At 48.5% G+C, this 20,553-nt stretch overlaps 1 protein-coding gene across 1 annotated transcript in view; it reads left to right on the top strand.

The window, feature by feature from the left end:
• Positions 1 to 20,327, top strand: part of LOC146772940 (uncharacterized) — a 46,987-nt gene extending 26,660 nt beyond the window's left edge. The window contains exon 6 of the mRNA XM_085638251.1: positions 16,487 to 20,327. Coding sequence (XP_085494377.1) covers positions 16,487 to 16,576 — 90 coding nt within the window. The 3' untranslated portion in view covers positions 16,577 to 20,327. The remainder of the gene's footprint in view (positions 1 to 16,486) is intronic.
• Positions 20,328 to 20,553: the final 226 nt, after the last annotated feature.

Here is a 20,553-nt window from a genome sequence, read left to right as displayed (position 1 = left end):
GACTGACTCCCCTCGCCCTCCGTGCCACTGGCTCCTTCTGACTCTACAGCACTGGTGGCACTGTCGCTGGGTCCCTCCTCCAGGTCCGTGCAGGTGTCTCCCTCTGTTGCGGATGATGATTCTGTGGGCAAGGAGAAGAAACCGAAATGCATCAGTCACCTGTATACATCTGACACATGAGCACAAAAACAATTGGTCACAGTGCATACCAGGCAATGCATCATGAGTAACAGCTAGATTACTCCGCACATATGTAAGCCCTGTACTGCCCAGTTTGTACACCCACTATGCCACTTGGACACAAGGAAAAAAATAACACACCAGGCCACAACTTGAATGAGAAATACACTGAGAACCTAGTGTCTGTGAACCGGTGAGCACAGCAATACAATGAAGTCATGCCACCTCTTGTTTACCCTGAAAGAAACAGTAGTGGTGCACCCAAGGTAAACTAACACACCTCAATACTCAAGGTGTCACCACATTCAGAGACCTGTAAGTACTTTGGAACACAAAACGAAAAAATGTTGGTACCTTGGGACTCACAATACTTTACACAATCGACATGTGTTGAATGTGCCAATTCGCCATTTCGTGAAAAGAACACTCATGTGTCTGCATGAAATATGTCTCACAAGGCAGTGCACACAAAACTACATTTACACTGTCATTGAAGAAGCTGGCACCTTTTCTAAGAAGCCACTGTTAGAAATAAATGGTTCTTGCAGAAAGTACATATACATGGGCCCACGGAGGTCTTGATGTCTTGAGACTCGTTAGTTTGTATCACCAACAACAAAGGAGTCTCACAAAATCAAGACCACTGTGGGAACATGTATATGGAGAATCTGCAACACTATTTAGTTCTAACAGTGGCTTCTTTGAAAAGGTGCCAGCGTGTTCCATGAAAGTGGAAATGTCGTTTGGTGTACACTTCCTTGGGAGACATCTTTCATGCAGGCACATCAGTGTTCTTAACACAAATCATCAAATTACCACATTTAAAACATGAAGAACTGTTGACAAGTGCTGTGAATGCCAAGGTACAATTTTTTTAGAGTAACAACTTGAATTATGTCAGTTGTCACATGGCCATCCGTCACCTGATTACACGGTTGGCTACACATATGACCTACTGCCTGTCATCTGGAGTGGCACACATGTCCACACCCAGGACAATGCATAAGCTACTGGGCCTGCAATTGGGTTGTAAAAAAGCATAGCTGTACTGTGAAGACACCCTCATGGCAAGGCAGAATGTCCACACAGCTGTCAGCACACAAAGTCCAAACTGTGTTGCATCTGAACCACACACAGGTGCCAAACATGTATGAGCAGGAATCATGTTTTGAAAAAACTGACACAGGCTGCAAAGCACGAACATTAAGCACTGGCCAGCATCACAGGGGCACTGCACGGTGATTCTTTGTACAGCCAGTTCTCACACACAGGTCAGACCTGGCAAGGAAAAATCAGGGCTGCCCATGTAGACCTCTCCCGCACAACCACCTATACCTGAGTCAATGTGATTGATACACATCAAGAAGTGACACCTCTTATTCAGGGTTACAAAAACTGTGCAGCAAAAATTGCTACATTTACACAACATCACCTCCTGGGGCTGGCAATACATATTTGTGACAAACAACCATCAACAGATTGTTGTGAATAGCCACACAGGCACTGCCCAGTGTGAGTATGCACAAGCAAAATGGTGTATCCCTGTCCAGTGGACACATGTAGCACACATTTGAAAAATACAAACTAGGCCAGGGATCAATGCCACAGAGGCAGACCTATGCTGAACCCACAGAGAATGTGCACAGTGTTGGATGACACACATGATTAGGAGGCCAGGGTGTCTCAGGGGACTGTAGTGGGCCCACTGCTCCGTGTTCCTGGCATGAGCTGACTGTACCATGAGCAACCGTCATGGCACTATGCAAATCTCCCACTCATGCACATCATGTCTGAGGCCACAACATTGGTCATGCATGGTGCAAGGGTGTTCAGGTGAAACCTCACACTCCTATGTTGAGAATCATCATCAGTGCCAACAAATATGGACCCCCAACATAGTGAACTGGTCATGGCACAGGCAAGGCACCAACACAAGTCACAGACCACCCTCCCACATGATGCAGAAAGCAATGTGCACTTAGATTTACTGGCACCCTAGATGACCATGTGCAAATGTGATTACACACAGACCAGGGGACACATGTCAAGGAGGGGAAGGGATGAAAAAGAGCACCAGGTGACATTGGGGAACAGAAAATGCACTGCACATATAAACTCTGGGAGTGTATCCAGGCTACAGAGCACTTCCAAAAGCTGGTGACACATAACACAACAAACAGCCATGTATCTACCCCCTCCTTGCTGCAGTCTCTCCTGTAGCTGCTTATCGAGGTCAGGGAAGACCACCGCCAGGACACGGGTCATGTGGGGGGTCAGGCGTCGGCACCCGCCGTGGGGGCGAGGAGTGTCGATCCCCAGCTGGACCCAGGCGATCCGCCGGGTCCAGCACCGGATGTCCTGCCACCTTTTGTGGACCTGTGGCAGTTGCCGACTACGATCCCCCGCAGATCTCACGGCCCTGACGATGTCCCGCCAGATCTTCCCCTTCTCGTAGGCAGTTACCTGTCAGGATGACAAAGTGACACAACATCAATACACCTGCTCCATGTCCCAGAGACACACATTTGAACATCTTTGAAATGTTGAACAGGGCATAGGATGCTGACAGGAATTGCATCATTCACAATAAGAAATCGGCCTGTGTGCAAGCCCCAATGCACTACATGGCATTGAAAGTCAACAGGTGGCATGAGGGGTGCGACACACTCACTGATCATGCCACACACTGTGCAGCACGTGCAACAGCAGGCTGATGGACAGCACGTGCCAAGCAGTCACATGTCCCACTCCACTGACACACCCTCAGCAGACTAGACAGACACACCCAGGCACAGATCACTTGCCTGTCATAGACAACAGCGGATACAACCCTCACTCTGCACATGTGCCACTTGCCAGTGGGGTGTCACAGGTGTCGTGCTAGCTCTGCAAGTCAGACACACACAGCACAGCTTACTTGTCACATCAGATGGGTAGATCTGTTGCCTCCTCCATGCAGCTGTGGTGCAACACTTCACATAGACACTCACCCACATGAACATTCACACACATTAATGTCCATGAGGTCGTACACATCATTTGGAAACTCTCACCACAGGTCCACTCAACTCATACATATCTGTGGGTACAGTCACCTGTCACACCGGGGGGACCACTGAATCACCCCAGGACAATAGGAAAAAAAGCCACCAAGGATTTGCTAGGCTGAATGTGTCATGCACTATGCAGTGAAAGTCACAGGAAGCACAATGCAAGTAAGGAGTGCACACAGGAACTACATCATGCTCTGCATGAGAGACATCAGCATGTCCCCCCCCTGGGACCCACTCTAAACAACATTGTATGTCTGTCCCACCTGGACACAATATTGACAGTCACACAACAGGTGCATAGGCAAAGGTAGTGGAGTCAGCACTCACCTGCTCCCCTGGTCTCCCATACAGCTTGGTGTACTGTGGGAGGAGGCAGGCCAGCAACGCCTCATTCTCCTCCAGGGTGAATGGCTGGGCCCTCTCCACAGTACGTGACATGGCCCAGAGGAAGCAGAGACAACAGCAGTGTGGTCGACTCGAAAGTTGTGCAGGCAAGTACCCTCTCATGGGTTCTGGCTGCCTTATATCTGTCTTGCTGAGGGGCATTCATTTTGAGGAGTACATAGTGATTGGTCAGACTCATTCTCATCGTACGTTTACTCCAATCCCTTTAAACATACACCAATGACACGCATTCGCATCGTTCAAATTTTGAGCATCATGTCAAGTCAACAACCACTTTGCAACATTGTATTTTGTGGCCAACTGACTGTTCCAGGACACCTGATGGACACATTTCAACTGAAAACTCTGTATCCATGACAACCAGCATGCATTTAGGGCCTAATACTTGTCCCTTATGTGTCCCCTATGTAATGTTGAAATCCACACACAGGTACAGTGCGTTTCACACGTACCCCTACGGCACCAGTGCAATAGTGAAACGAAGCGTACACACGCAATGATTGCGGGTGCACGGTGTGTTTCACATGTACCCCTACGGCACTAGTTGTACTGTGCGTTTCACACGTACCCCTATGGCACCAGTACAATAGTGAAACGAAGCGTACACACGCAATGATTGCGGGTGTACGGTGCGTTTCACACGCACCCCTACGGCACTAGTTGTACGGTGCGTTTCACACGTACCCCTACAGGCACCAGTTGTATGGTGCGTTTCACACATACCCCTACGGCATTAGTTGTACGGTGCGTTTCACACGTACCCCTACGACACCAGTACAATAGTGAAACGAAGCGTACACACGCAATGATTGCGGGTGTACGGTGCGTTTCACACGTACCCCTACGGCACTAGTTGTATGGTGCGTTTCACACGTACCCCTACGGCACCAGTTGTACAGTGCATTTCACACGTACCCTACGGCACCAGTACATTTGGGATACGAGGCGTACACACGCAATGAAGGGGGGGTACGGTGCGTTTCACACGTACAGGTACGGCACCAGTACAATAATGATACGAAGCGTACACACGCATTGAATGCGGGTGTACGGTGCGTTTCACACGCTTACAGTGGTAATACAGGCGTACACATGCCAAGAATGGAGGGCTACGAGTCGCACAAGGATGTCCATCAAGTACTTGTCATTTCATACTTTCATGTTCAGGCCCTAGGTGTGGCAGCCAGTGATATTGCACAGGTCATCTCATCTAGTTGCACAATTGATGTGTGATGACCTGTGGACACATGTCATGTGTGATGGGGCACTATGTGGCACACATCACCTTGCCACTTGCCACATGTGTGTCTGTAGTACAAATGTGTCATGCACAGCAGCAGTGGGATGGCACAGTCATCAACACCCACACCTGTCTCCTGATGCCAGGGACAGGGACACTCTATCAACTGACATGTCACGATCAGCGTGCCCCTTTGTGACTATGTCAGGTGTGTGTCATGTGTTCCCATGAGCTTGCTGTCAGTGTCCCGTCAACTGCATCTGCTGTTGGTGCATCCAACATGGGTCTGTGTGGAGATGGGCATGGTACACATCTACGCACACCATGCCACATGTGGATTCCCACGGCTGTAGGGTCTGTGTGCATCGGACATCATATTTTCCCAGGCATACATGTCTGCGTTGTCTCAATACCTGTGTTTTTCTGTTGTCACGTGTACCCCTTCATCGCAATGTGTTTGATATGTACATTTGACATTCCATGTGACCTGTGCGTGTGCCTTGCAGTCAGCTGTCTGGATGAGATGACATCCTTCCAATGCAGCTATGTGGATGTGTGTCACTCCGGTGATATCTCTGCCTGTTCACTCAGACTGGCCCCCAGCTCATTTCAGGGCATGTCATGTAGACTTGACAATCAACAGGTGTATCTGGCTTTTCGTAGGAGTGCCAGCAAGCTGGCATATGTGTCCTGGATGTATTGCACACACCAGACTCCATAGTTACCTGATGTGTAGTAGCAGTTTAGCATGTGCTATGTTCAGTGACATTGATGTTGGCTGACTCTCAATCTTCATTCTTCCAAACAATGTCTTGCAGGGCACCGCCTGTCCCAAGACCAATGCCAGACTTGGCTGCCATGAGGGAACGTGCCTGCATCTGCCGTTACAGATTCACTCGACAGTTGATTGAGGACTTGACAAACAAGCTGGCATCACACCTCCAACCGCGACACAGGTATCCTACTGCGCTGACCCCCAAGATGAAGGTGATGGCAGCCCTACATTTTTTTGCCACAGGTACGTTTCAATTGACCATAGCTGATGTTGGTGGGATGTCACAGACAATGTTCAGCCGTGTCCTGCGTGATGTTTTGGCAGCCATGTTGGAGCACCTTGATGAATTCATCAAATTTCCAACTCCTGAGAGTTGACAGATGTCAAGGGTGATTTCTATGCCCTGGGAGGGATGCCCCATGTAATTGGGTCCATTGATGGGACACATGTGGCTTTGTTACCACCACAGGCACAGGAGCAAGCCTATCGCAATAGAAAACATTACCACTCAATAAATGCCCTTGTGGTGTGTCTTGATGACATGCTGATTTCCCATGTCTGTGCACGTTTTCCAGGATCAGCACACGATGCCTACATCATGAGGCGTAGCAGGGTGCCACAAATGATGCTGCGGCTGCACAACGAACAAGCATGTCTTGTTGGTGGGTATACTCTGTTTGTCCTGTGTGTTGTGGTATCTTTGGCTCTTACGGCATCTCCTGACCCACTTATTTACATGATGTTTCCATGTAGGGGACTCTGGATATCCCAACATGCCATGGCTGCTGACACCTCTCCGCAACCCAAGAACAGCTGCAGATCACCGGTACAACAATGCACACGGGCAGACCAGGCGAGTGATTGAGAGGACGTTTGGACTCCTGAAGAGCCGATTCCGGTGCCTTGACAAGACAGGCGGGTCCCTCCCATATGCACCGGAGAAGGTCTGCCAAATCTTCCTCGTGTGCTGCATGCTGCACAACATGGCAGTCCAGAACGCAGTGCCACTCATCCTGGATCCGGATGAGCAGGAACATCCACCCGTGGAGGATCAAGGGCTTGGTCACAAGGCTAGTGATGAGGAGGAGGAGGATGATATCCGGAGTCAGCTCATACGCAACTTCTTCTCATAATGGTGAGTCACTGGGTATGAGTGTACAAGCTTGTAGCATTGAGTGGCATGTGTTGCAATGTGTGTGTCCAGCTGACTGAATGCAAAGTGACTTTGATGTATGTTCTGATGCGTCACTCCAGTGATGATGTCATGCCACACAGTTTTGCGGAGAGACTTTCTTTGAAATTTGCATGTGTCCAACATTGTTCATGTTTCGTAAATGACCATGTGTGCGGCGAGAATTTTTTTAGGTGACTTCTTGTGTGTCTGTCATTCCTAGGTTTTTGCGCCTGTTGTATGCTCGTGTCATCGTTGTCCTCCTGCTATTCCTCATGAGGATTGCAACGTGTGCTGAATCAGCGTTCCATGCACGGACATGTTGAAATGTCAGTTTGGGTAAGGATTGCAGCAAGGCTTTTTGGTGGTGGTACGGGTTGGGAATGTGTGGGGACTGCTTCTGTGCATGTTGTGGTACCATGCATACATGTCTTCTCACCATGGAGCATATCACATGTAGCATCACTCCCATGACATGATAGTCATCCTTCTTGTCAGTCATCTGTAGTGGAGTGTGGAGTCTGATGAAGGCATCAATGTGTGTAAACCTTGCCTCTGAAACATTGCAGATGCTACGGGTGGACATAGTGTGGGACCTCACAACAACAGGCTCTATGGGGAATTGCAGCCTCTCCGTGTGCAGCAGGATGTGTTTGGCTCATCCCCTTAACTTGTGTGCCAGTTCATTGGGATTTACATCATCCGTGTTGTGAAGGGGGGGTCCAGCGTATGTCCCACATGTTATGTCAACTGACCTGTGAGTCTGCTCATATGGATGCATTTCCCTTTGTGTGTGTTTGTGGAATAAAGGTGTTCAGCACAATCCAAATTGCCTCATCTCTGTCTCTGCAGATCTCTTGCCAGTTTGCATGCGTCATCTATGGCATAATTGTCAAAGATTGAGCATATGGGTGTATGTGTACTTCGGCAACATGCATGCAGTTCTTCATGGCTAATAATATGTATTGTGCATGAAGTACCTGGTTGTGTATGTATTTGTGCAGGTTGCTCCCCACAACGGGACGTGAACGCCTGCTGATGGTGTGTCTCCTGTGCGCAGCTCCGCATTTTGTTGCCTGATCCTGTGGCCGTCATTTTTGCTGATTGTTCATACATTTTCTTGGAGTGACCCATGAGTAACCTGACACTCCTTCCTTTATATACACCTGTTGCACTGTGCCTTTCTGACCTCCTTGTCTTTGTGTGCTACTTTTTGCCTAGTTTCTCACCCCTTCCGCCTGCTGCTGCCTCACCAGCGGCACCGCCCCACCGAGTGCCCTGATTCTGCAACCCACACGCCTCCAAAATGCTCCTCCCTTCCCCCTCCACCCATTCTAAATGCAGCCAGCAGCTTGTCTGTGCCACTGTTGTGCCAACGCTGTGCCAAAGGCAGGACCGTCTGCGCCTGCAACGTGCACAGTGCACAACCCTCTGGTCTTTGCATGACCCACATCACACAACAGGCTCATGCTGCAGCCACCCTCCAAGCAATGTCCTCCAGGCAATCAACCGCCTGCTATCAGGCAACCCCTAAGCGCACACACAACACCTTCGCATGCTGAGTGTGTAACTCCAACTGCCTACACAGCGCTGCCCCGCCTACCAGACCCTGTCAGAACAACCAGGTCAGGTGCCTCCTACTCCACACCCGCTCCGTCCACCAGCACGCCATTGGACTCTGTTACCTCCTCAACACAACAGCCCCACACATCACCTTCATGACAGTAACCTGGACAAAAGCATCCTCAGCACACAACTTCTTCATTGCCATCTCAGACGGATACAAGATCACCCGCAGGGACGGCACCAACAATCCCGGAGGATGAATTGCAATTTATTCCCAAGTACACCCTCAGAGTCACAAATCCGGTTTTGCACCAACCCCCTGGCAACCCTCAGAGTAACAGTCATCTACAGATCTCCAGGCCTACATCCACAATTCTGCTAAGCCATCAACACGTACATCTGCACGCACGCCCTCACCTCCACAGGCTACATGTGGCTGGGGGCCAGTAACTTCTTGCTGGAGGAGAACCACACCACCATCCATCATTGGTCCATCAACATTTGCAGCCACGTCTCCGACAAGCAACACACTGCCCCACACCCCACTACCGATCCCCCAAAGATGCTTGATGTAAGTAACCACAGACAAGCTGTGTGGGACACTCGAACCAACACCACCGCCACACCCTGCAACCTCACACACTGGATCAGCAACTGATCCAAAAATCTTGCCACATTGACGGACTTTCCTGGGAAGCACAACAACAGTTAAGCCACCTGGGACAAGGCAGACCTACTGGACTCATACAGATCTAGCCGGACTCTTGTGCAAACCTTGCAACACAAAGAACCATCATTTACCTTACAGCCCTGGAAAACGCCACACACAGCCATCACCATATCATCAGCAAGGACAAGTGGAGATCCTTCAGATAGGGCCGAGGCACCAAAACACAAGACATCAAGGAGCTCATCAGCATTGTGAGTGAACTGACAGCAGATCTCCATCCAAAAGACACCCCACCCTTGCAAGGCAGATCACATCCCATGCAACTTTCTACCACTGCAAGCTCATGGCCATACACGACAGCCTTGGCACACAGAGGCAGACAGCACTATTATCCGCAGGACAAACCCCCCTCAGGTTCTGGACTCCCGTCAGCAGCAAATACACCACCTGGCTCATGTGCACCATCCACTCTGGCTCTCCATCAGGCCCCTTCCCACACAACATCTCAACCACATCATTCCCCATCCTTGAAGCCCACGTCCAGCGCGTCATGAATGTCTCCTTTGAGTTTGCCACATTCCATGGGAGCTGGAGGCATGCAGAGACCCAGGCCCTTCTTAAACAACGGACGGCAGTACCGCAGGATCTCCTGGAACATCACCCTGCTTCCCTACCCAGCAAATTTCATCAGAAAGACACTCAACAAGCAACTCACAAACTTCCTCCACGCAAACAGCTCCAGGCAACCGGCACCAGACCATCTTCCACAGTAATCACAACACTGGCAACCGGCACCAGACCATCTTCCACAGTAATCACAACACTGCAACCGTCATCATTGGCACCACCAACGACAACTTTGCCCTGCTCAAGAATGGTGAGACCACCCCCCTTGACCTCTCAACGGCATTCTACACCATGTGCTACCACACTTTCAGCTCACACATCTCCAACACTGGTATCCAGAGGAGGGCCCAGGATTAAATCAACAAGTAGCTCACCAGCAAGGCCCAGGGAGTCAGCCTCCACCCTGCAGCATGTAGTACACTGGGGTCATGTGGCCCATGCCCCAGGGCTCATCTCTCAGCGTGACGATCTTCAATGTCTACATGACCCCCCTCTCCACCATCACATGCGCACACAACCTCATCATCATCTCGTATGCCATTGACACCCAGCTGCTCCGCAACCTCACCAAAGACCCAGCCATTGCCAGATCCAACCTTCAAGAAGGCATGAGATCCGTTGACGAATGGCTGAACATCAGCCACCTGAGGCTTGACTTGGACAGGACTGAGGTCATCATCTGAGGATTGTCCCCTTACAGCTGGGTCACCTCCTTGTGTCCCACCGGCCTGGGCACCGCACCAGCACCCAGTGGCCACGCACGCAAGCTGGTGTTCATCATGGACTCATCGCTCATAATTACCATGCAACTCAACACCATCTGTGCCTCATGCTGCAACACCCTCCGCATGCTGCAAATGATCCACAGATAGATCCACTTCAAGGCAAGACAGACCATCCCCAGGTCCACAACACCAGCCGGGTCAACTACAGCACCGCCCTCTACGGAGGAACAACAGCAAAACTGCAGGAGAACTTGTCCACATCCAGGGTGCATCCGCACACCTCATCTTCAACATCCCCCGCCCCAGCCACATCACCGTCCACCTGAGATAGCTACAATGGCTCACTGTCTGCTGCAGGATCAGCTTCAGACTCCTCAACCACACTCAGGAGGCAGTCCACAACCCCAGACCCAAAACCGACCTTGGACGTCTGTCATCCAACACCCCAACTCCGTGCAGCCCACCTTGCCCTGGCTACCATTCATCACATCCACAGAAAAACTGCATGCAGGGGATAGTTCTCCCACCTCGCCAAACAGACCTGGGACTCCCTCCCCGGGCACCTCAACATGACCCATGACCTCTACACCTTCATGATACTCTGCCAAATTGGTCTGTCTGAGCAGTATTGCAAGCCCCCCTCAGCAGCTTGAGCCCATCACGGGTGAGTATGGGGCTCCATGTCTGTATTTGGTGATACATTGTGACCCATGTGTGTCCTCGACCGGATTCAGATCCAAGTGTATGGATGGCTGGAGTTAGTTCCACACTCAGGCATACTTTGACATATCCCCACACGTATGTTGTGGACTCATGCTAAATGACTGCAACATAAAATTACAATTATTTTTTTTTTTATTATAGGTCTGGGGCGTGATTTGTGCACAGAAAAAGGTGCAATACAGGGACCATAGAATCCAAAGTTCACAGGGGGTGATGGGATCCTTGGCATTTGAAGTCATCAGAGTCCAGGCCACAGTGTTTGGCATCATTGGTCAGACTGTGACCAGCAAGTCCATGTGGCAGATGATGTCAGTCAATGAGGTGATGCTGTCGCACATGAAGGCCAGGTGCCAGGCCAGGTGACCTGGGAGATGTGGATGGTCCGCTGCCTCTCATGGTCTTTTCCGTGGACGACCCACCTTTCTCGGGTGACCCTCAGATGCAGGCCTTGACGATGCTTGGGACGCTCCGTCGGACGAATCCTCCTCCTCCCTCCCTGTGGCTGGTGGTGGTCTTCGCCTGGTGGCACAGGGAGGGTTGCCCATAATGTCGGCGATCCGACGGAGTGAATGGCTTATGTCCCTTTGCACCGCCAGGAGCTCAACCAGTCTTGCCTCCATCCGTCCTTGGTGTTCTTGTTGACTGGCGTGTTGCTCGGCCTGCTGGTTCTTCATCTCTGTGAGGGTCACCACTACCTGGCTGAACTCCATGGTGTCACGCCGGTATGCGTCCATGATGTTGTGTATGTGTGACATACCGGTCCCTTCAGCTGGCTGGTCAGGTTCTCGCCTCCGCCTGCCTCCACTCCAACCACCCCTGCCCACACGTGCCTGGGCTGCTGTTGTGGGCACATCGGGTCTACGGGACCCCTGAGGGATGGCAGTGGCGGTGTTGTCTGCCTCCTCCTGGGTGCCCGCCGCACCTTGTCCCTCCTGGTCAGACTGGCTCAGCTGTTCACTGCGGGCAGAGCTCCTCGCTGTCTCCTGGGATGTGGCAGGAATGGGGGTGGTGTTTGGCACAGATGTCTCTGAACCAGGTGCTGCAGGGGCTTGGACAGTAGAGGGTCCAGGTCGGTCGGAGTCATCCGCGGAGTGTTGAGAGGCGTCGCTGCCGGTGGGATCAGGTTCCTCCCGAGCCTGGGACTGTGATTCTTCACCCCCATTGTTGGGGGGAGATTCATCACGTTGCCCTGTGTGTGAGAGACAGACAATGTTAATGCTGTTTCATGCAACATCCATGTTTCATACACATTCAAGTTGACACTGTTCCTCCAGGTAGCTGTATGTGCCTAGCATTCTCCTCAATGTTCACTTGTGGATGGGTATGTTGCGGGGGACAGATTGATATGTTCTCCTGAGTCTTTGACATGTAGATTTTTTGCTTGGATGCTTCTTCGGCTATGTATTGGTCTTGTTGTGTTACATGTCCATTGTGACAGTGGGTAAATCCATTGCCTGTCCCGGGGGTGTCTGCTTGTGTAAGGGGTGTGTGTGGCAGGGCCTGCTGGTGTGTGTAGTGTGATTTGGCACTGGGGCTCCCAGGTTATGTAGCTGTCCCCCCATGGAGCATGCTGCCATGACAGTGAGTGTGAGTTCCTGTCCTAGATATCTGACCTTGTTGTCTTGGTGTTTGTGTTTGCACTGGTCACAGGAGGGCCTTGTGCTGCCTACACCCGGGCAAAGTGTCAGCTATCTTGTCAGTACTTTCCCAATCCCTGTGCATTGCGCATGGTGCATGGGTATGTACCTGGGCCATACGGGATGAGGGCAATTGTGTCTGATTTGGAGTTCAAAAATGCGTTTTGTGACACCCACCCTCCCAGCATACCGGATATCCATTCTTGTGTTGGTGCTTCGTGTAGCATGGGACATAGCATGGCCTTGCTTTCTCAATGGGGCATACACATGTTATTAGCATCAGCGTTGTTTTTGACTGTGGTTCTGGCCGGTGAGGGCTTGGGGGTAGTTGCGTGCATTTGGTGTAGTTGGGGTGTAGATGCCATTACCCCCATGTTACATAAGTTGTTTGTGTACTCACCAGGCTCTGGAACTCCTTGAAGTCCATGTACTCCCACTGGCGGAAGCAGGGCCATCACCTTCTCCTCCCAGGGATGGAAATGTACTGGTCTGCGGGGCCCACCACCTCCAGTGATGTTGCTCTGGGCGTAGTCATCATTCATTTTTCGCTTGACCGCCCTCCGCAGATCGTACCACCTGGCTTGGCATTCAGTCCTGGTCCTTCTGATGGGTGCAACAGCATTCACCCTATCTACGATCCTCTGCCACAGGCGTGATTTTTCGGCTATGCTGGTCTGTCTGACCTATGTTCCAAACAGCTGTGGCTCAACTCTGATGACTTCATTGACAAGGATCTCCAGCTCCTCCCTTGTGAACTTTGGATTCTTGTCTGTGGGCATGGTGTGGGGTGAGGGTGTGGATGGTTGTGGGTGTGTGGGTCTGAATGTGAATGTGTGGGTCTGAATGTGAAGAGGGGGTATGTGTGAAGGAGGTTGTGTGAAGGTGTATATGTTAAGGTGGATGGGTGCAGCTGTTGGTGTGTGCTCTCTAGCTGCAGCGAGTCTGTTGCAAAGGCTCATGGTTTGTGTGTGTGGGCACTTTTTATTGGTCCATTTGTGGGTGGGCCTCAGTTTGAATTTTTGGTGGGTTTTTATAAGGGGTGGTTGTGAGTTTGCCCCTCTGTTTGCCTGTTTGGATGTGGCCAGGTCAGTCATTTCCCTTTTTTGTGCACTGTAGACGTGTTTTGTGGTGTTGTGCGAGTCGAATAGACCCTCCTTGTGCTGTTTTACAGTGTCCGTGGTTCAGTACGGTACAGGGGTACGACTCGTACAGGCACACACCCCCATGCGTTGTGTATGTAGGGTGCTTACATCGACATTGCGTTTGTACGGTGCGTACACCGACATTGCGTATGTACAGTGCGTACACCAACATTGCGTATGTACGGTGCATACAACAACATTGGTGCGTACAACAACATTGCGTATGTACGGTGCGTACACTGACATTGCGTATGTACAGTGCGTACACCGACATTGCGTATGTACGGTGCGTACAACAACATTGGTGCATACAACATTCCTATGTACGGTGCGTACAACAACATTGGTGCGTACAACAACATTGCGTATGTACGGTGCGTACACCGACATCGCGTATGTATGGTGCTTACACCGACATTGCGTATGTACGGTGCGTACACCGACATTGCATATGTACAGTGCGTACACCGACATTGCGTATGTACAGTGCGTACACCGACATTGCGTATGTACAGTGCGTACATACGCGATGTTGTTGTAAGGTGCGTACATATGCATGGGGGGGCCTGTACGACTCGTACCCCTGTACGACTCGCACCCCGGGAAAAACTTTTCCCGGGATAAGAGTCGTACAAAGTTCGCTTTGTAGCGGATAAAGTCATTCCCCGTGTATGGGACGTTTTCCGTACAATTCGTAAAACGGAAAGCCGGTCCGGATCGTACTTGTACGGTCGGACTGTATTTTTAGGATTCGTACGGAGAAGTGTCCAGGTCTGTCTCGTACAACTTTTCCCGATATGATTCGTACAGATAGGGCAGATCCGTATGTATTTTTCCCACACGAATCGTACTTCATGGGTCGGACGGTACTTGTACAATTCGTACGGAAAAATTTACGGATACAGGTCGTACGGAAAAGAAAAAAAAATACAGGATTGGAATCGACCCCATTGTCTGTATTTTATTATCAAACCCAGTTGTAGAGTTCCCATGTCTGCATTAGGATCTATGGCACATATAGTACTCATTGTCCTTTCCGTTCTGTAACTTCACAGATTTTCCATTATAATTGTGAGACTGCAGATACCAGAAGGCAAGAGAAAAAGACAAAGGGCCTGATTATGACTTTGGCAGTGCGGCGCCGGGTCTGCCACACCACACCACACCACCGCACCGCACCGTCAAAGCTGTGGTTAGTCCACCAGGCAGATTAGTAGGTTCCTCCTGTCTGGCGGGCTTTTTTCTTTTACGTTCCCACAGCAGTGCCATGAAAATGGGCACCACAATGTGAAGGCCCAAAAAAGTTCCTACGCAGCATGGACTGAAAAGTGCATTCCTAGCAGGAACTTGCTACCATGCACACAGCATGCAACATTGATATTTATAACAAAACAGGACACGGTCAAACTTCATTGTAATTTGAAGATAGGAAGAGCCAACGAACCTAACCACTGCTGGAGCTGCTCTCATGCATTTTTCAACATGAGAGTAGCGCCGTGATTGGTGAAAGCAGACTAACATAGCACTCCTTTTCAGACTAGAAGCATATGTCTGCAGTCTGCCCTGCTGTTATACAGCTCACACTTACTGCGGTCTGAGTGCGCATGTTGGGCTAGCTGTGGCAAGACAGCTGGCCATCTGACATGAGCACTTTAGGCAACTATGACCTGTCTGCTAGTCGGAATGGCCCTAGTTTCACCCTCATACACAAAGAGGTGCACTTCAATGGTAAGGACCATTACCATTTTAATTTTTGTTTGCTGCTGCGCTCGGACCAAGAGGGGCAATGCTTCTCCACCCTAAAGAGGAACCGCTCTGCTGGTGGAAGGTTCTCAATGGCAAATCAAAGCTACAGGGAAATACTGGATCGGTTGCTCAGCAACTTCCACTGATGGCACAGCAGTACTGATGAACAGCTTTAGCATCCATTTTTATTTGTAATGTTCCCTATTTTATAAACAGGGAACAGAGGGGCTGCAGAAGGCTGGGAATAAAGGGACAGGGCTATTTTATTAAACTCATAAACACCACCAGCTTCTAATCCATAGATGTGTATAGCAGAAACTTGTGGTATACACACTATATGCAGCTTGCCACAACCGAAGAGGATACATACTTAAGCAGCCTTGTGGTGGGGCAGGTTTCAAGGTGACCTCATATCCTGTGATGTACTAAAGACTCTTGTTAGTGAGCCTTTCTGAATGATGACCTTTTCGGAATGGAGCCGAAACGGGATGAGAGAAAGAAGGTGCCCAGTAGGGGCATAATGCTGGGGGATGGCGATGAAGGGCAGCGATGTGGCATTTTTACCATCATAGAGAATATAGTACCTGAACTGGTACTTAATAAGGATATCTCTCTGTTATGACAGTGTTCTTTCTCCAGTCTGGGAGGCATAGTGTTGTCTTTAGTGATCGATGTATATGCTTAAATATCACACCTGCCAAAAAAGTGATTAATGACAGGTAAGTTATCTAGAGTGTTTGTTGAGGGCTCTCAGTGCACTTTTTTTTAATACATTAGCTCTTTGTTTATGTAATAATAAAAATTATTGTGAATATTTTTTACACAGGGTGACATCTTTTATGCAGACCTGGATTTTGATACCAAGAATCCCAGGAAAAACAGACATCAAGGAAGGATCAGTGGGAAGAAAATATAATCAAGATCGGAGAAGAGAAATCAAACATTTGTTTTATAGAGAAAGTGAGACCACTGCCTTCTTGAAAGCCCCTTCCAAGTCTGGTAGAGCGGTATCTCTGGGGTGGATACCTCCTCATGTTTTCGGATTTACCCTGTGCTTCCCAGTAAGACCACGTGTGTTCTTACACTCATTTTGCTACTGACAGAAAATATCCACGGAACCGACGCAGAATCAGGGATCACATGCCAAGTTAGACCTGGTCATTCCAAGTCCCTCATTCTCTCCCTGATTCTCTGCCAGGTGATCCAGGATGCCTTGTAATTGAAGGTCCATACCCCATACCCCCTTGTCTACTCAGCAAGCATCTCATATTCGTGCTTCCCATAACAAAATATACTAAGTTAATTACTGATAGAAGGACTGTCTCCCTATACAGGTTTAGAAAGAGCGATTGCTTCTGTTTCATACGATTCTGCTGCCGAATATTGTACTCAAATTTTAAAAGGGCCAAAATAACTTTTTCCTTGACGATGTTCTTGTATGATAGAAAGAGTGAGACCACTGCCTTCTTGGAAGTCCCTTCATATACCTCCTCAGGCTCCCAAGTTTACTCTGTGCATTCCCAGTAACACCATGTGTGTTCCTCGCTCATTTTGCTCCTGCTGAAAGCGGACTGAAAATATCCATGGAACCGACACAGAATCAGGGATCACATGCCAAGTTAGACCTGGTAATTCCAAGTCCCTCATACTTTCCCTGATTCCCTGCCAGGTGATCCAGGATGCCTGGTAATTGGAGGGAGATACCATCTAGAGCTTCTAAATCTGACCCCATTCCCTCTGTCTAGTTAGTAAGCATTTCATATTTGTGCTTCTCATAGCAAAATATACCAAGAAAATCACTGATAGAAGGGCATCCTCCCTATAGAGGTCTAGAAAGAGCGATTGCTTCTGTTTCTGTTTCATATGCTTCTGTTGGCGAATATTGTGCTCAAATTTTAAAAGGACCAATATGTAACTTTTTCCTTGAAGATGGTCTTACTCATTTGCTTAATCAAAGAAATAAGCTTAATTTTTACTGTGTTCCTTTGAAATAAACTTAGAGGTTGATAAGTCGCTATAATCGGAATAAATTATTAAATTTACACATAAACATGAAGTTAAGTCCTGAATTTTGCTCAATTAGATCCTCACAATTTGCACCTTGAATTGCTCATGTAGATCTGTCTAATGTTTCACAGACCTGCATTCAATCTAAGCTGTTGGAAACACTTTCCTTTTTAAAGCTAATTCTCATTTCCATCCTGCTAATACTGGGCTTGTTTTAGTCCAGAATTGCTGCCATGTCTTGGCATCTCAGTCCATTGGTGTTGATCAGTCTCAAAAGTTGCTGGTGGCCCTCCTGGACTGGCTATCCTTCTATGCTCCAAAGAGCCCCCGAATGCTGTTCTGATGAGGTGACTCCATGTAGTTAAAAGTGTGATTTAGAAATTGGTTGTGAGGCATAATCCTCATATTTCTGTGAGAGGAGCTAAAATGGTTGAGCATCCACAGAGGTAATTTCTTCCCCAGGTCATTTCCCTTTTGCAAGATGGCAGAGTGAGTTAACACAGGTCACTGGCTTCTGCTGTGATCTGGTGGACATCATGGCTCATCCTTCCAAGGTCCAGAAATTAAGTACCATTGCATTGGATGGTCAGAGCAGCTGTAATATACAGTGCTTCCAAATATCAGAACTATAGTATGAAGAGCTATATAAGACGCAAGTTATTACTGGGAAGGAAATTCCACGAGCAGGATCTCTTCTGAATTTATAATTTCTGCCCCAAATCTCAGGTTTTCCTCAAATCACTTAAATTTAAATAGTGGCCAAATTGTTGACTAAAGCTTCATTTTGGCCTTCGAGAAAAATAAAGATTTGACCAGGGTTCTATTTAACCAGAAAAATCCAAGTGAAATATCAAATAGCCGATTTTGGTTCACAGCAATCTGGTATCTTCGAGGTAAAATGAGAACTGTTCATGCAACCAGCCCACTCCTGGTGTGTCAAATGCTCCACGGCTTCAGCAGGGTCACAAAGTGTTATACAAATGTCCCAATACAATTTCCTATGAGATGACACCCTGTGAGCTGTTTGTTGCTTGGCAAAGGCTAAACAAAATATTTTATCAAAGCCCTTTTTATGACTTTTCCATTTCAAAATATTTTCTCAAACATGTTTCTTTTCCTACACACTGCTGTAAAAACCGAGATATGTGGTGCTGTTTCCCACAATTCCAGTGGCACTCAGGAGTATCTTGATTGTTCTGACAAAATATCTGCAATGCCTTTACAAATGTATCACCATGATTTTAGACCCACAGTTCACTGCAGAATATTATGGACTATTCCTCTGACTCACCACTAGGACGAACCACTGTAGTACTTTACATTAAAATCTACAAATGCATAGCATGCTTACGAATGCTACCCATCATGTTATTCTATGTCGATTTGCAAAGCGCACTATGACCCGCAAAGGTAAGCAGGCGCTGAGCAGGTGTGTGTCCCTAGCCCAGCCTGGGCTAGGGTGGTTAATTGAAAAGCCAGGTCTTCAGCCTCTTGCAGAATTGAAGAAGAGAGGAGGAGGCTCTGATGTGGAGTGGGAGGTCGTTCCACGCTTTAGGAACGGAGTTAGAGCACACCCGTCCTCCTGATCTGGTTCTGTGTGTGTGTGGGATGTTTACAAGTAGGAGTCCTGTGGAGCAGAGGTGTCTGGATGGTTGGTGGAAAGAGATATAACTGTTCAGGTAGGTGGGGTCTAAGTTCTGTACCACCTGGCAGGGGCGTAACACAGGTCCCTGCAGCTCCCGCAGTGCAGGGGGCTCCCATGCTCCACGGGGCCCCCTCAGCACAGCACTTCAGCCGCAGAGCTCCTGATAGAGTCCGGAGGGGCCCCCACAATTATCGTTACGCCACTGCCACCTTGAATATGTGCATGAGGAGTTTGAAATGAGCACGGTTGTGTATCAGGAGCCAGTGGACACACCCGAAGACAGACTGCTGATGTAATTTAAATTAAAAGTTACAAATGTGTAACATGCTGATGAATGCTATCCATCGTCAGCTGGACTGATAACTCAATGGACCAGTGCATTCACAACAAGGCTCTGTGTTTGACCCCATGGCGACATATGAGAATCCAGGAGGGTCCTTTAAGACCTTCATCCTCATGAGATTGGTAAATTAGGGAGAGGATGTAGCCTAACGGCTAGAGCAGTCACCCTCGAACCTGGGGATCTGGGTTCGAGTTTCGGCATGGTTAGCTCAACATCTTGCAATTCTGGACAAATCACTTAATCTCCCCGTTCATAGAAAAATAATGTGTCTGCCTGTAACGCAACTGGTGCTCATGTGAAGCGCTCTGATGCCTTCGGGTCAAGTTCGCAATATGTATATCACTGTAAAAAAAAATTAATACCATTCAGACGGGTAACAATAGACCTCTATTCAGAGCCGAGATACCTGTTGGTAAACATGCATGCTGGAAATACATGTTATGTTACATAAGGCTCTGCCAGTACATCTCAAATGAAGTGCAGCACCCACTGTTGTTCCTCTCATAACTTCAAACTATTAAGACAACACAAAAAAAGCTTGAAGTGGCATGTGACTAATGACAAAATTATCTGTTGCTCCAATATTTTAGTCAAAATCATCCATTATTTATTCTGGTGTGGCATCAAAGTTTGTTTGTTGTTAAAAATATGAATAAAGGGATAATAATAATGTACATTTGTGCTTGTTTTATTGCTTTTCAGAGCTGCATTTATCTGGCGTAGAACAGTAATTATTCAAATTTGGCTAAGTATCTAATTTCATAATTTATATAACCCTTTATTTGGTACTTTACAATTCTACAGTTTCCATAGACCAGTAATGACTTGGGGGGGTTAATTTTAAAATTGTCTGTAATGGGGCCTGACCACAAACTTTTTTTTCCCATCTCATGTAGAG

Source organism: Triturus cristatus, chromosome 12 (assembly GCF_964204655.1).
Source record: "Triturus cristatus chromosome 12, aTriCri1.1, whole genome shotgun sequence".
Lineage (NCBI taxonomy): Eukaryota > Metazoa > Chordata > Amphibia > Caudata > Salamandridae > Triturus > Triturus cristatus.
The sequence above is the reverse complement of the archived record's forward strand: the minus strand, read 5'-3'. Positions and strand labels throughout refer to the sequence as shown.